We start from the raw sequence: 15,872 nt of genomic DNA on the forward strand, positions 1-15,872 counted from the left end.
AACCGGTCCTGTTGCATCAGAGGAAGGCTTCATGTCTTCAAATATAGGCTATTTGGATTGGGGCTGTGAATGTTCAGGCATTTGCAGCCATTGAGAAAAGAGGGAACTGGAAAAGCTTCTCAGCTGCGAAATCTCCTTGGACCCAAGACAACCAGAGACTGTAATGTATATTTCATTTACCCCTTTGAAACTTCCAGCTTATTGCCTTAAAGGGATAACTACTTGTGGACAATAAAACCTATTTTGAGTTATCTACAGTGTTTTGGTCCTTGGGAGTTCCAGTTCTTTAAAGGAAGGCAAGAAGCAATCCCCTGGGGGAAAGATGTCTATGTCTCTTTCACTAAGAGTTATACCCCCCAGGCACGACGGCATACTGCTCTCTACTTTTGTTGATTTCTGTTGCTCCAGGTGTTTTTTTCCTGGGAGCCTTCTGTATCACTAAGCTCTTCGCCCAATTCCTTATCTAATGTTGCAGTTTCTGGCTCATCTGATTGACCTTGAATCCTGTACTTTCCAAGTCAGATTTCTCACAGAGAGAAGACTCATTCCCTTGACTTAAATCATCATTCCCTGTCTAGAATCTTCATCACTTCATGCCCCAGGAAGTCCCACAGGCAATCCCACAACCGTCTCCAAATCATTAGTGAACCCATCAGACTCAGAAGCGGATCCACAGCAGAGCCTCTTATTCACTTTTCTTCACCACTCGCACATGCAACATGCTGTTTCTGAGCCAAGATTCTTCCCCCGCTTCATCATTTCTTCACACTTACTTTGCAAAACTACTTTTTCACACATCATAAATGGGAAAGAAAACGACGCTCACAGAAACATATCCGCAGATGCCCGAATAAGCTTTTAGAAGCAAAGCAATTGAAGAGAAAACTTCCAACTGAGTTTTAAAATAATACAGCCTCTCCATATTGAAATCAAAATGAAATACTTCAGATCTATACTCTTCCCATAAAAAAAAATTAAGAATTGTTTCTCATGTTTCTAGAATACTCACTCATCTATGTTGTTATATATTTTAATTTCGGTTTTACGTGCCATAGAGCTACTAACCGCTACTGGCGGTTTCATTTTTCTTTTATTGTGTGCTTTTTTTGTTGTTCTTCCATTGTGTATGTGAATGCAATGCATGTGTATGCTTGTGTGTACATTTGTCGGGTAAAACCTGGATCTGAGAAGGATACTATCCAATTGAAATGGAATCAGAAAAAGGAATTCATATTCATCCAGCATCAAATATTTTGGTCTATGCCTTCCTCGGTAATCTCTGTTGGAATGGGAAAGATAAACAGTATCCAATGGCAGTTATAGAATTCCCAGGATATAAGCATGGATCAGAGGATGCTGCTGGAGGCAAGAGTTTTATTATCCTCTAAACTAATGCCATGTGGAATCAAGGTGCCAATGTTGATCCAAAAAGCATGCTTTTCTTAAGCTGCATTGGTTGACAGGGTTGCAGGGTTGCTCTCCTGAAAATATGGTCATGTTGGAAAGCCGGTGTCTCTCAGAACAGCAAAATACCCCTTATCTCTATAATAATAATAATAATAATAATAATAATAATAATAATAATAATATACAATATAATAATCTATATAAATAAAAATGTAATGGTTCGTGGGACTGTAATGGTTTGTGGGACTTCTTCGCCAGCTCTTCCTTGCCTCCCTCCCTTCACTGCAGGAAGGAGGAAAGAAAGAAAGAGGCAGAAACAAGTTTTATTTTTGAATTCTCCCATTCCTCTGTGTCCTGCTCCTTTCTTCCTCCTCTAGGGCTGGGCGGTTTCGTTCGTTAATTTCGTAATTCGTTAATAATTCGTTATTTTTCTTGATAACGAAGCGATAACAAACCAACTAAAAAACGAAACGAATTTTTAAAGCTATTTTGTAATTGTTTTGTAATTGTTTCGTTATTATTTCAGCTCCTGGCTGCAAAGGGGCCCGAGCAGGGGCAAGGAGAAGGGAAGGCAGGCGAGAGAGAGAGACTGAGCGAGCAAGCTCCCTTCCCAGCCTGGCTTCCTCCCCTCGCTCCCCTGGCTCCCCCCACCTCCTTCTTCCCCCTTTTCCCGGCTCACCTGGGCATGCACACCCCACTGACATCTTCACATGCCCGGCCCGGCGCAGGGGTGGTCCGGCGTGCCCGCTCGGCGGGGCCCTGGCATCCGCCGCCCTGGGAAAAACCCCCGCCCAGCAGCAGCGGCAAGGCCGATGACACTGCGGTTGCTGACTCCCCCGATCGCCTCTCCCGCCGGGAAAAGGAAACGCAGGAGGAGGCGCAGCAACGAGACGGAGGTGACCGCGCGGGTGGGAGGGAGGGAGAGGGAGGGAGGGAGGGATAGAGAGGGGGCGGACTAAAACTATTATTAAAAACTATTATTATTAAAACTATTATTTAAAACTAATATTTTCATGTTGCGCAACCGCGCCCGCCATTTTAACGAATCGATTCGTTAATAATAACGAAATTTCGTAAATACCGAACTTTTAAAAAGGAAAATTTTGTAATTATTTTAAATATCGAAACGCAAAAAACCCCAAAAAACGAATCGATTTTAGAAACAAATTTTTGCGTTGTTACCCAGGCCTATCCTCCTCCAACTCCTTCTTTCTTTCCTCCCTCTTCTTCTCTCTCATTTCTGTAGATCCTTCTGCTTTCTTTTTCAACTCCTTCCTTTCTGTCTGTGTGCTGTCACACACTGGGCCTGGGCATAAGACTGTAGACAGGACATATATTCCATGTGCCCAATGGGATGCTGGGGCTGCCTCAGATTAAAGGCCCTTGGATTTCCTTAAAACAGAGTCTTTAGATTGCTTAAAGGTTCAACAATGTTCTTTATTAATGAAAACAAACAGGTACTTTCAAGCTTTCTTAACAGTCTATTGGCTCTCTCTCAATCTTGTCCACAGGGAACAGGCACTATCTTCATAAACTGTACATTAACTAATGGGGAAATCCTTAACTTCTAATCTGGGCAGTCTGTGTTTGCCTCTGTTGGCATGGAGCCCCTGCACCCGGTACCAACTGCTTCTGGCTTCCGCGAGTGACCCTTACCAAGCAGAGCTTTGTAGACTTCCTGGGAAAAAGGAGTTCAGGTTTCAGTGATGGCTGACTGAACTCCCTCAGCAAAGGAGTTGTAAGGCTGTATCTCTCCCGGCCAAGCCGTAGAAGACAAAGCTTTCTACAGGAGCTCTTGGTTTTATGTTCTGTGTGAAAGGCTTCTCTGTGTGGTCTGAACCCAAATTAGCTCCTATTCCCTCCAAAACCCAAAAGGGAACCTAACTATAATTGGCAGGTGGCTTGCCCTATGATTGCAGCCAAAAGGAGCCACCTATCTGCAGAGTCCCTGAAACTTAGGACTACAACAAACAATCAATGCAAAGCAAACAAAATTGGAGCTCCTGGTACAGCTGTACCTGCACAGTCCGTTTGATCTGCTCGGCTATCACACACATTTAACTCTCTCTCTCTTTCTCCTATTAACATCCAGACTGGGAGGTAGCTGCCTCTGCCACACTCCACTCCTTCTGACCCTCACTCCCTTCACTTCTTTACTCCCTCCCTCCATTTTTTCCTTTTCTTCTTTCCTTCCCCTTCCTTTCCTTCCTTTCCTTCCCTCCTCCTTCCTTCCTTTCCCTCCCTCCTTCCTTCCCTTCCTTCTCCTTCTTTTCCATCTTTCCCTCCTTCCCTTCCATCCTGTCCCTCCTTCCTTCTTCCTTTCCTTCCTTTCCTTCTTTTCCGTCCTCCCTCCCTTCCTTTCCTCCTTCTTTCCCTTTCTTCATTTCCTCCCTCCCTCCTTTCTTCATCCCCCTCCTTCCTTTCCCTCTTTCCTTCCTTCTTCATGCCTTCTCTTTTCTTTCCTTCCTTCCTTTTTCCTTCCTTTCTGTCTCTTCTTCTTCCCTTCCCTTCCACCACACTCCGACGCAGAGAGTTCCACTGCTGAACAGCTCTCACAGTCAGGAAGTTCATCCTAATGTTCAGATGGAATCTCCTTTCTTGTAGTTTGAAGCCATTGTGTCCTAGTCTCCAGGGCAGCAGAAAACAAGCTTGCTCCCTCCTCCCTATGACTTCCCCTCACATATTTATAGAATGGCTATCATGACTCCTCTCAGCCTTCTCTTCTTCAGGCTAAACATGCCCAGCTCTTTAAGCATGGAATTGGATTATTTAATCAATGCCTTCAAATGTATTGGTTACACTATTCTTACCTTTACTACGTCGCCGACTCCTGTACTGCTCAGTGTAGAAGGTCAACTGAGTCTCGTCATCAGCTTCAGAGCCAGAGTTGCCCTTGGCACGGCCAAAGCCAATCCCACCTACAGAGAAGGAAAGGCAGGGGAGGCATCAGTGTTGGGTTTCAAGGGAAGTGTAGAGCTGGAAGAGAACACCAAGAAGCTCCCTGAGGAATCCACAGTGAAAACATTCAAGATCAACAGCAACAGAAACCACATGATGGTTTGATGAAATGGATTATCTAGATCTGTGGTTCTCAATCTGTGAGTCCCCAGGTGTTTTGGTCCATAACTCCCAGAAATCCCAGCAAGTCGAAGGGCAAAACATCTGGAGACCCACAGGTTGAGAACCACTTATGTAGATCCATCCCAGTCTGGTTTCAGGCCTGGCCACAGAACTGAGAATGCCATTGGTTGCCTTGGTGGATGATCTACGTAGAGAACTGGATAGGGGGAGTGTGTCTCTTCTGGTTCTCTTCAACCTTTCAGTGGCCATTGTATCCTCCTTGATCACCTCATGTCAATAATAATAATAATAATAATAATAATAATAATAATAATACGCTTGAGGCTCAGGCGTCGGCGGTGTCCGGGAGGGCTTTCGCACAATTGAGACTCATGCGCCAACTGCGACCATACCTCGCGAAGGCTGATCTGGCCGGGGTGGTCCATGCCTTGGTCACCTCTAGATTGGACTATTGTAATGCGCTCTACGTGGGGCTACCCTTGAAAACGGCTCAGAAATTCCAACTGGTCCAACGGGCAGCAGCCAGGATGTTGACTAGGGCTCCTTACAGAGAGAGGTCAACCCTCCTGTTCAAGGAGCTCCACTGGCTGCCGTTTATTTTCCGAGCCCAATTCAAGGTGCAGGTGCTTACCTACAAAGCCCTGAACGGTTTGGGACCATCCTACCTGCATGACCGCATCTCCGTCTACGAACCCACACATTCCCTTCGGTCATCCGGAGAGGCCCTGCTCGTGATTCCACCAGCGTCGCAGGCGCGTTTGGTGGGGACGCGTGACAGGGCCTTTTCTGTGGTGGCCCCCCGACTCTAGAACACCCTTCCCAAAGATCTTAGACAGGCCCCTACATTGGCAGTCTTTAGAAAGAACTTGAAGACCTGGCTGTTCCAATGTGCCTTCCCAGAATAGGAATCTCCAATATCAAGTCCCAGAAGCACTTTATTAGAACTGAGATTGCTGCACACTGCACTTACCCTATAATCCGTATATATCACCTTTCACATCAGCACTTTTAATCTGTACCCATTACTCTGGCCCGGTCCAGTTTTATAGTGTCTTGATGTATTGTTTATTGTAATATTGTTTTAACTGTTTTTAATTTGCTTTATGTATTGTATTGTTGTGTTGTGTTTTGAGGCCTTGGCCTTTGTAAGCCGCATCGAGTCCTTCGGGAGATGCTAGCGGGGTACAAATAAAGTTTAAATAATTAATAATAATATTGTCGTTGCTCAGATGATTCATTGGAACTTGTGCCACAAATACCATCTGCCTGCAACAAAGAACTGGTCGGATTACAAGCTGGAAAAAGTTACAGAAAACGAACCCATCAAACTACTCTGGGATTTCCAAATTCAGACAGAGAGTTTTGGAGCACGAGACTCCTGACCTCCCGAACATGTTAAAAAACAAAGTATGGATTGTCAATATTACAATCCCAGGTGACAGCAGGATTGAAGAGAAACAACTGGAAAATCTGACACGATATGAGGATTTAAAGATCGAACTGCAAAGACTCTGGTGCAAGCAAGTCAAGAGGGTCCCAGTGGTGATTGGCACACTGGGTGCAGTGCCTAAAGACCTTGGCCTGCACTTAAATACAATCAGTGCTGACAAAATTACCATCTGCCAGCTGCATTAGCCTCCGCCACATCTTTCTAACCAATCCTAGCCTTCTGATTTTCCCTCCTAGACTTGAACATGTGGTAAAATGTCGGCAATCTCTCCGACACCCCCTCGTGACCCCCTTAGTCATATGTTGACTTATGGGTTTTCTTAGGGAAGGAAACCTCAGAGACAGTTTTGCAATATGTTGTTGTTAATTCATTCAGTCACGTCCGGCTCTTTGTGATCTCACGGACCGTCTCCACCCCCAGCTCCTTCAGAGTCAAGCCAGTCACTTCAAGGATGCCATCCATCCATCTTGCCCTTGGTCGGCCCCTTTTCCTTTTTCTGTTCGTCATGGGAGTTCTGTGTGCCAAGTTTGGCTCAACTGCATCTTTGGTTGAGTTCAGAATGTGCTTTGATTGTAGGCGAACTATAAATCCCAGGAACTACAACTCGCAAATGAAAAAAATCAATCTCCCCCCAACCCCACCAGTATTCAAATTTGGGGGTATCGGGTATTTGTGCCACATTTGGTCCATCCTACATATCATTATGATTCATAACAGTAGCAAAAGGACAGTTATGAAGCAGCAATGAAAATAATGTTATGGTTGGGGGTCACTGTCTCAAGAAGTCAAAGCATTAGGAAGGTTGAGAAACACTCCTCTAAATAGTTCCGCTCAACAGGAAAAGACCATTTTACTGGCTGGCTGCAACATCGTAATGGTGCTTTTCTGGCACTCCTTTGCAAGCCCTCTTGCAAAGCAGCAAATGGCTGTGAACTTTTGCTCCAGAACAACTGTCCAAGCCACAAAGCAGATATGAACAGAATTATGGGGTTTTTTGGGGAGAATTATGATTCTGAACACAATCTGACCAAACAAAACCCCTGCATGAAGCAAGGACAAAGTTTCAGGCATATGGCACTGTGGTTTTGCTGCTGGCAAGCTCCAAGCCTGAAGCCCTGAAGGTCAGAATTCAAAAAGTCAGATGAACACGTTTCCGCCACAGAGTCCTCTTCCTCACTCTTTCTCTCTTAATTCAAAAGTAATTTCTGTAGTGCCCAGGGGAGAAATGGATGATTTGCAGCCTGGATAACATAGGGGTTTGGCCCCTTCCTAAATCGCCTGGCCATAGCTCCAAGCACGAATAACCCTCTTTTCTCCCATTGCAAAGTTTATTTTCCCAGTCTTTCCCATAGCTCTCTGAGTGCAAGAGCAATATTGGAAGGTGAGGGCATGTGTGTATGAGTTCCACCTTCTTTATTACCAACACAGCATTGCATGGGTTATTTGAAAAATTCAACTTTCTAATTTTACAAAATGCATAAGGTTGTGGGTGAACTACAACTCCCATCATGCCAGGTTAACTCCCAAAAAACTCCATCAGTACTTAAAGTTTGTTATGTTGGGCAAGTTTGCTCTAAATGCATCATTGGTGAGGTTCAGTGTGCTCTCTGGCTGTAGGGTAAACTACATCTCCCACTATGGTGAGTCAGTCCACTCAAACCCCTCCAGTAGGTTGAGTTAGTCATGGGGGTTCTGTGTGCCAAGTTTGGTCCAGGTCCATCATCAGTGGAGGTCACAGTTTCTCTGGTTGCGAGTGAACTACAACTCCCAGAAAGGAAGGTAACTTCCCCACAAACCCCTCCAGTAATCAAATTTTCACATATCAGGTATGTGTGCCAAGTTTTGTCCATCAGTGTTTGGGTTCACAGTGCTGTCTGTATGTAGGTGAACTACAACTCCCACTATGGTGAGTCTGTCCACTCAAACCCCTCCAGTAGATTGAGTTAGTCATGGGGGTTCTGTGTGCCAAGTTTGGTCCAGGTCAGTGGAGGTCACAGTTTCTCTGGTTGTGGGTGAACTACAACTCCCAGAAAGGAAGGTAACTTCCCCACAAACCCCTCCAGTAATCAAATTTTCACATATCAGGTATGTGTGCCAAGTTTTGTCCATCAGTGTTTGGGTTCACAGTGCTGTCTGGATGTAGGTGAACTGCAACTTCCACTATGGTGAGTCTGTCCACTCAAACCCCTACAGTAGGTTGAGTTAGTCATGGGGGTTCTGTGTGCCAAGTTTGGTCCAGGTCAGTGGAGGTCACAGTTTCTCTGGTTACGGGTGAACTACAACTCCAAGAAAGGAAGGTCACTTCCCCACAAACCCCTCCAGTAATCAAATTTTGGATATTTGGGTTCACAGTGCTGTCTGGATGTAGGTGAACTACAACTCCCAAAAAATCAAGGTGAATTTTCCCCAAAGATCTCCAGTATTTCTTACTGGTCATAGGAGCTCTGAGTGTCAAGTTTTGTCCAATTTCAACATTGGTTGAGTTCAGGGTGCTCATTGATTGCTGGTGAACTATAAATCACAGTACCTACAACTCCAAAATGTTTAGGCCAATTCCTCTCAAAACCCACCAGTATTCAAATTTGGGCAGATTGGGTATGAATGCCAAGTTTGATCCAGACCCATCATTGTTTGGTTTCCTAGTGCGCTCAGGATGTAGGTGAACTACAACTCCCATAACTCCCTCTAAAGACCTCCAGTGTTTTTTCTTGGTCATGGGAGTTCTGAGTGGGAAGTTTGCCCAATTCTATCATTGTTGGGGTTCAGAATGCTCTTTAATTGTAGGTGAACTGTGAATCCCAGTGACTACAACTCCCAAATGTCGAGATCTATTTCTCCCAAACTCCACCTGTGTTCATATTTGGCCATATGGAATAACTGTGCCAAGTTTGGTCCAGATCCCTCATTGTTTAAATCCACAGTGCTCTCTGGATGTAGGTGAACTACAACTCCCAAACTCAAGGTCAATGCCCACCAAACCGTTCTAGTGTTTTCTGTTGGTCATGGGAGTCCTGTGTGCCAAGTTTGGTTCAATTCTATCGTTGGTGGAGTTCAGAATGCTCTTTGATTGTAAGTAAACTATAAATCCCAGCAACTACAACTCCCAAATGACAAAATCATAATTTTTGAGTGATGGTCACTCCTTGTGTAGTGAGACGTTTTGTTGCCAAATTTGGTGTGATTTCATTCATTGGTTCTTTTGTTTTTAAGGTACTCATTACGACAAGAGCATTTATATATATATAGATTGATTGATAATATTGTAATATGATATAACACTAATACTAATAATATGATATTATGATTACATATTTTATATTACATATAATATTACTAATAATATTACAGTATAATGGTAAAGTACAATATAGTAATATGTAATACTAATATTGTGCTATGGTAAGAATATAATATATGGTATTTACATATTACTTCTAAGCCACTCTGAGTCCTGTTCTGGATGAGATGGACGGCATATAAATGTCGTAAATAAATTAATAAAATAAATAAATTAGGAAAAAACATTTATGACCTCGGAACAAAAATTGTGTTATTGACAGAAGGCTATGCTTTGAAAATGCAACTCCTTCCCTTAACTGAATAGTAAAACATTGAATATGGATCTCATGGCAGGGTGGCTATTTCATCTCTTTTCTTTTTGCCCATAATTTAAGTAAAGGTTGTGATAGTGCTGTGTAAGCCTTTGATTTGTACACAAAATAAAATAATGCACATTTTACATGGGAAAATGTGACACTTTTGCCTCCCCTTTAGCTATTTTGAGCTGATGCATCAATTTTTCGACCGTAGCTATTTGCCATGGCACCATATACCAGGAATGCAATGTTAGATGCTCTGCAATTTTCCCAGTGCTCAGCTATTACCATGCAAACAACTATTTGCATAAACACCAGACTTGATCATTACATTTTTATATTCTGACCGTCTTCTGAGTCAGCATACAAGATTCTACAGAAAGATCTCCCACATATCCCAGTTGTAATATGGTTGCCTGAAACTGCAAATATCACTGTCTTCCAGTCCCAGCCTGCCACACAACTGTGTTGGAAGACCAAGACATTTCAAGAGACTTACCTAGTCAAGACTTATAAGCCCAGATTTAAAACTGTGTAGGGCAGCTACGTAAAATAATCCACATATATTAAATAGGCAAAGCTTAAACCAGAAATCATCAATCACACAGACAGCAAGCTATTTAACTTTAGCAGACTGAAAATCACAACAACATCTGTTATAGAACTCCAATATGCCGATGATAACGTAGTCTGTGCACATTCAGAAGAAGCCACTCTAAACACCTTTGCAGAAGCATACGAGAAGATCAGCCTCTCACTGAACATTGAGAAAACCAAAGCGTTCTTCCAGCCGTCACCAGCCAATCCCTCTGAACGGCATGAAATACAATTTAATAGGCTTGGGCGGTTTTGTTCGTTAATTTCGTAATTCGTTATTAATTCATATTTAAATTAGCTTACGATCCAATATTGAGCCATGCAGGAATAGTGTGAGAAGTAATTAAGATTCGAAACAATTTTTTCCAATTTTTGTAATTATTTCGTAATTATTTTTGTAATATAATATAATAATATATAATATATAATACAATATATTATAATAATATAATATACAATAATATAATATAATAATATCATAATAATATAATATCATAATAATATAATATAATATATATAATATAATATACAATAATATAATATAATAATATTATAATATAATATACAGCAATATAATATAATATAATAATATAATATAATATAATATAATATAATATAATATAATACAATATAGTTGTTGTTTGTTTTATCACACCAACAGTCAACAACAGAGGGAGAGGGAAGCTTCAGAAGTTCCCCCTGTCCCATTTGGAGGTGTTTTAGCATATTGCGCAATCGCATCCGCCATTAACGAATCAATTCAAAATTTACGAAATTTCATAAATTTCAAAATTTTGAAAAGGACAATTTCGGAAGTCCAAAAAAAAACAAAAAAAAAACAAAACAAAACCAAACACCATCACCCCCTACAAACGAAACGAGTTTAGAACCAAATTTTTCCGTTGTTACCCAAGCCTACAATTTAATGGTGTAACATTCGAAAATGTTGACCATTTCCGCACCCTTGGCAGCCACCTCTCCACAAAAGTCAACATTGACACTGAAACACAACACTATCTGAGCTCTGCAAGTGCAGCATTTTTCTGAAGGAAGCAGAGATTGCTTGAGGATCAGGACATCTGTAGGGAGACCAACGAGCTTGTTTATAAAGCTACTGTCCTCCCAACCCTGCTATATGCCTGCGAAACGTGGACTGTCTACAGGCGTCACATGCAACTCCTGGAACAATTCCATCAGCGCTGCCTACGGAAAATCCTGCAAATCTCTTGACAAACGTCAACGTGCTGGAAGAAACAAAGACTACCAGCATTGAAGCAATGGTCCTCTGCCATCAACTCCGCTGGACCGGCCACGTTGTCCGGATGCCCGACCACCATATCCCAAAGCAGTTGCTCTACTCTGAACTTAAGAATGGAAAAGGTAATGTTGGAGGCCAGGAAAAGAGATTTAAAGATGGGCTCAAAGCCAACCTTAAAAACTGTGGCATAGACACTGAGAACTGGGAAGCCCTGGCCCTTGTGCGCTCCAGCTGGAGGTCAGCTGTGACCAGCAGTGCTGCAGAATTTGAAGAGACACGAATGGAGGGTGAAAGAGAGAAACATGCCAAGAGGAAGGAGGCACATCAAGCCAATCCTGACTAGGACCACCTTCTACCTGGAAACTGACACCCTCACTGTGGGAGAAGATGCAGGTCAAGAATAGGGCTCCACTGCCACCTACGAACCCACCCCCAGGACACCGAACTTGGAGGACCAGCATCCTCGGACTACAAGGGATCGCCTAAGTAAGTAAGTAAGGTGGGGTATAAATAAAGTTTATTATTATCATCATTATTAAGCATCCTCAGAGGTTGTGTTACATAGTGTAATCGAGCCATGGAAGTGAGAGGTCTTATAGCAGGGATTTGGTCAAGGGAAAGAGGGAATCTTCATTGCGAGACTCAAACTAACACCTTGTTTAAATGTCCCCTGTAAGCCACTAATGATTCAGTAAAAAGCAGGACAACTTGCTAACTGAGGGGAGGTAGAATAGATTGCAATGAGACATCAACACAGGACATACACATGCGCACACACACAACAAATGGAAGGAGGCATGTTTTTGGATGACTCCTGTCCACTCCACGGTTCCCTGCCCATCTTTGCCCCTACAGTATCCTCCGACTGCTGGTTGTATCTCCATGATGGATGGTGCTGACAGGTTACATTACCTGGCCTGCACATCTTCAAAGAGCTGGCAACAGGGATATTGCATTTTCTGATTACCTAGAACCCGTGAGGCTTTTAAAACATTGGGATGGAGCAAGCCAATGTGTGGCTGAACTGGTCAAACAATCTGTGTGCCTTGACTCACAGCAAAAGAAACAACAATGGTGACTTGGTTAAATATATAAATATAAATATAAATATAAATATAAATATAAATATAAATATAAATATAAATATAAATATAAATATAAATATAAATATAAATATAAATATAAATATAAATATAAATATAAATATAAATGAGTGCCTTCTGAGGAGCAGGGTCTCTTATATAGCAGGGGGCATGTTCCAATCTTAGGAGGACATGCTACAATCTTTGATTTCCGCAGCATTGCTGGTCACAGCTGACCTCCAGTTAGAGCGCTTTGGGAGATGGTGATCGGACATTTGGACAACGTGGCCAGTCCAGTGGAGTTGATGGCGTAGGAGCCTCACTTCAATGCTAGTGGTCTTTGCTTCTTTCAGCATGCCGATATTTTTCCACCTGTCTTCCCAAGAGCGTTGCCTCCATCAGCAGAGGCAACGCTGATAGAACCGTTTCAGAATTTGAGTGTGACATATGTAGACAGTCCACGTTTCACAGGTGTATAGCAGGGTTGGGAGGGCACTAGCTATATAAACAAGCACCTTGGTGTCCCTACAAATGTCCTGATCCTCAAACACTCTCTGCTCCATTCAGAAAATTGCTGCACTTGCAGAGCTCAGGCAGTGTTGTATTTCAGTGTCAATGTTGACTTTTGTGGAGAGATGGCTGCTAAGGTAGACGGATTTTCTGGTGACTGCTGGAAGGGCATTTTGGTTTTCTCAATGTTCAATGAGAGGCTGAGCTTTCTGTATGCTTCTGCAAAGGTGTTTAGAGTGGCTTGTGGGTCTTCTTCTGATTACGTTATCATCGGCATATTGGAGTTCTATAACAGATGTTGTTGTGACTTTCAGTCTGCTAAAGTCTGCCATCTGTGTGATAGATGATTTCTGGATTAAGCTTTGTCTATTTAATATTTGTAGATTATTTGACCTTGCTGCCCTATACCATTTTAAATCAGGGCTTATAAGTCTCACCTAGGTAAGTCTCTTGAAATGTCTTGGTCTTCCAACCCAGTTGTATGGCAGGCTGCGACTGGATGACAACAAATTTAATGGCTTTCAGTGATATTTGCATTTTCAGGAAACCATAATGATTTACCTTCTTCCTCTTGACTTGTTACTCCCTTTCACCCTCCATTCATGACTCTTTGAATTCAGCAGCACTGCTGGTCGCAGCTGACTTCCAGTTAGAGTGTTCAAGGGTCAAAGCTTCCCAGTTCTCACTGTCTATTCCAGTTTTTAAGGTTAGCTTGACGTGCCTTCCTCTTGGCACGTTTCTCTCTTTCGCCCTCCATTCGTGACTCTTTGAATTCCGCAGCACTGCTGGTCACAGCTGACTTCCAGTTAGAGTGTTCAAGGGCCAAGGCTTTCCAGTTCTCGCTGTCTAGTCCAGTTTTTAAGATTAGCTTTAAGCCTATCTTTAAATCTCCTTTCCTGTCCACCAACATTCTATTTTCCGTTCTTGCGTTTGGAATAGAGTAACTGCTTTGGGAGACGGTGAATGGCCATTCGGACAACGTTACCAGTCTAGCGGGAGCATTGCTTCAATGTTTGTGGTCTTTGCTTCTTCCAGCACGCGGATATTTGTCTTCCTGTCTTCCCAAGAGATGTGCAGGGTTTTTCAGAGGCAGCGTAGATGGAATCTTTCCAGGAGTTGAGTGTGATGTCTGTAAACAGTCCATGTTTCTCAAGCATACAACAGGGTTGGAAGGACAGTAGCTTTATAAACAAGCACCTTGGTATCTTTACATATGTCCCGATCCTCAAACACTCTCTGCTTCATTCGGAAAAATGATGCAGTCACAGAGCTCATGTGCTGTCATATTACAGTGTCAATGTTCAACGAGAGGCTGAGCTTTTTGTATGCTTCTGCAAAGGTGTTTAGAGTGGATTGTGGGTCTTCTTCTGAATGTGCACAGATTACGTTATCATCAGCATATTGGAGTTCTATAACATTGGTTTGGCTTTCATTCTGCTGAGGTTAAATAGCTTGCCATCTGTCCGATAGATGACTTCCACTCCAGTGGGAAGCTTCCCATCAACTGTCGAGGTTACTGTAACCTCACTTTGCACTTCCATTTCAAATGGTACAGAAGTGAACCCCAAAAGTGGGTTTTTTTGTCGTGTCAGGATATTGTTGGCTCATGAGGACTCCAATTCTATCTTTGGTGAGGTTCAGAATGATCTTTGATTGTAGGTGAACTATAAATCCCAGCAACTACAACTCCCAAATGTCAAGGTCTATTTTCCCCAAACTCCACCAGTGTTCACATATGGGCATATTGAGTATTTGTGCCAAGTTTGGTCCGGATCCACGGTGCTCTCTGGATTTTTTGGTCGTTTCAGGAGCGACTTGAGAAACTGCAAGTCGCTTCTGGTATGAGAGAATTGGCCGTCTTCAAGGACGTTGCCCAGGGGACGCCCGGATGTTTTGATATTTTATCATCCTTGTGGGAGGCTTCTCTCATGTCCCTGCATGAGGAGCTGGAGCTGATAGAGGGAGCTCATCCGCGCTCTCCCCGGATTCGAACCTGCAACCACCAAAAGTGGTGATTTGTGTGCATATAGTGGAAGACAGCATAAAGTGCACTTGTGTTGGGGCACGCTGCTGTGTCCCCATTTTCTTTATGGCTTTAAACAACATATGACAACAAATGGCAGGAAATGTACCTTGCTTACTATAGTCATTATTTCACTTTGGGGCCAAGTCCACACCAGTCAGTTTATATAACCATGTACAGATATTGAAATAAAAGCCTACTAGTCTAAGCAGACACTTGCAAAAAATGCAACCTTGGCCCAGTTGAGGAAAATAATGGCAAGTTAGAAAGGAACAAGTCCATGCCATGCATGCTCAGCCACCACAGCCTCACAGTGTATCTCTAAGAGTCTGTTGGGAACAAAAGGTGGCAACTGTTGCTATAGTTTCTGCCAGGGACACATCTCAATCTAGGTGTCTCCTTTCTAATCCTGTTTGCTGATTTACAAACTCGTTAATCCACTCAACATGTTAGCACTCAGCAACAGCCCCCAAGAGGCAGGATTCCAGTTTGCAGGAGGTGCTCTTCCACCATCACTCCCACTCCAGTTTACATAGAATCCCACATAGATTGTCTTGCCAAAGGGCATGGCTGAGCGTAACAAAACAAACACCCATTTGCCATCAGAAGGGCTTCTGATGTGACTAAACCAACATCCAGAGCACTGCAGAAATGTGTTCCAAAGAAGGGACTTTGCCACATAGTGCAAATATAATTTATGGCAGAGATGGGGAAGCTTCTGGATGTTACTAGACTCATAGAAGAACCAGAACTGTGGATTGTGCATTTCCATCTTCCAAGTTCTGCTATGGCTAGTAGGCATGGATAGAGTCGCTTGGATATTTCGTTGCTCGTAATAATTTCGTTAAAATTACCCTTTTGAAGCAAT

General features: G+C 42.9%; 1 protein-coding gene across 2 annotated transcripts in view; it reads right to left on the reverse strand.

The window, feature by feature from the left end:
- ASTN2 (astrotactin 2) overlaps positions 1-15,872 on the reverse strand; it is a 796,374-nt gene that overhangs the window by 390,867 nt on the left and 389,635 nt on the right. For both annotated transcript variants that reach the window (XM_067471887.1, XM_067471888.1), the window contains exon 5: positions 4,218-4,325. In XM_067471887.1, coding sequence (XP_067327988.1) covers positions 4,218-4,325 — 108 coding nt within the window. The remainder of the gene's footprint in view (positions 1-4,217; positions 4,326-15,872) is intronic.

This window comes from Anolis sagrei, chromosome 11 (genome assembly GCF_037176765.1).
Source record: "Anolis sagrei isolate rAnoSag1 chromosome 11, rAnoSag1.mat, whole genome shotgun sequence".
NCBI lineage: Eukaryota > Metazoa > Chordata > Lepidosauria > Squamata > Dactyloidae > Anolis > Anolis sagrei.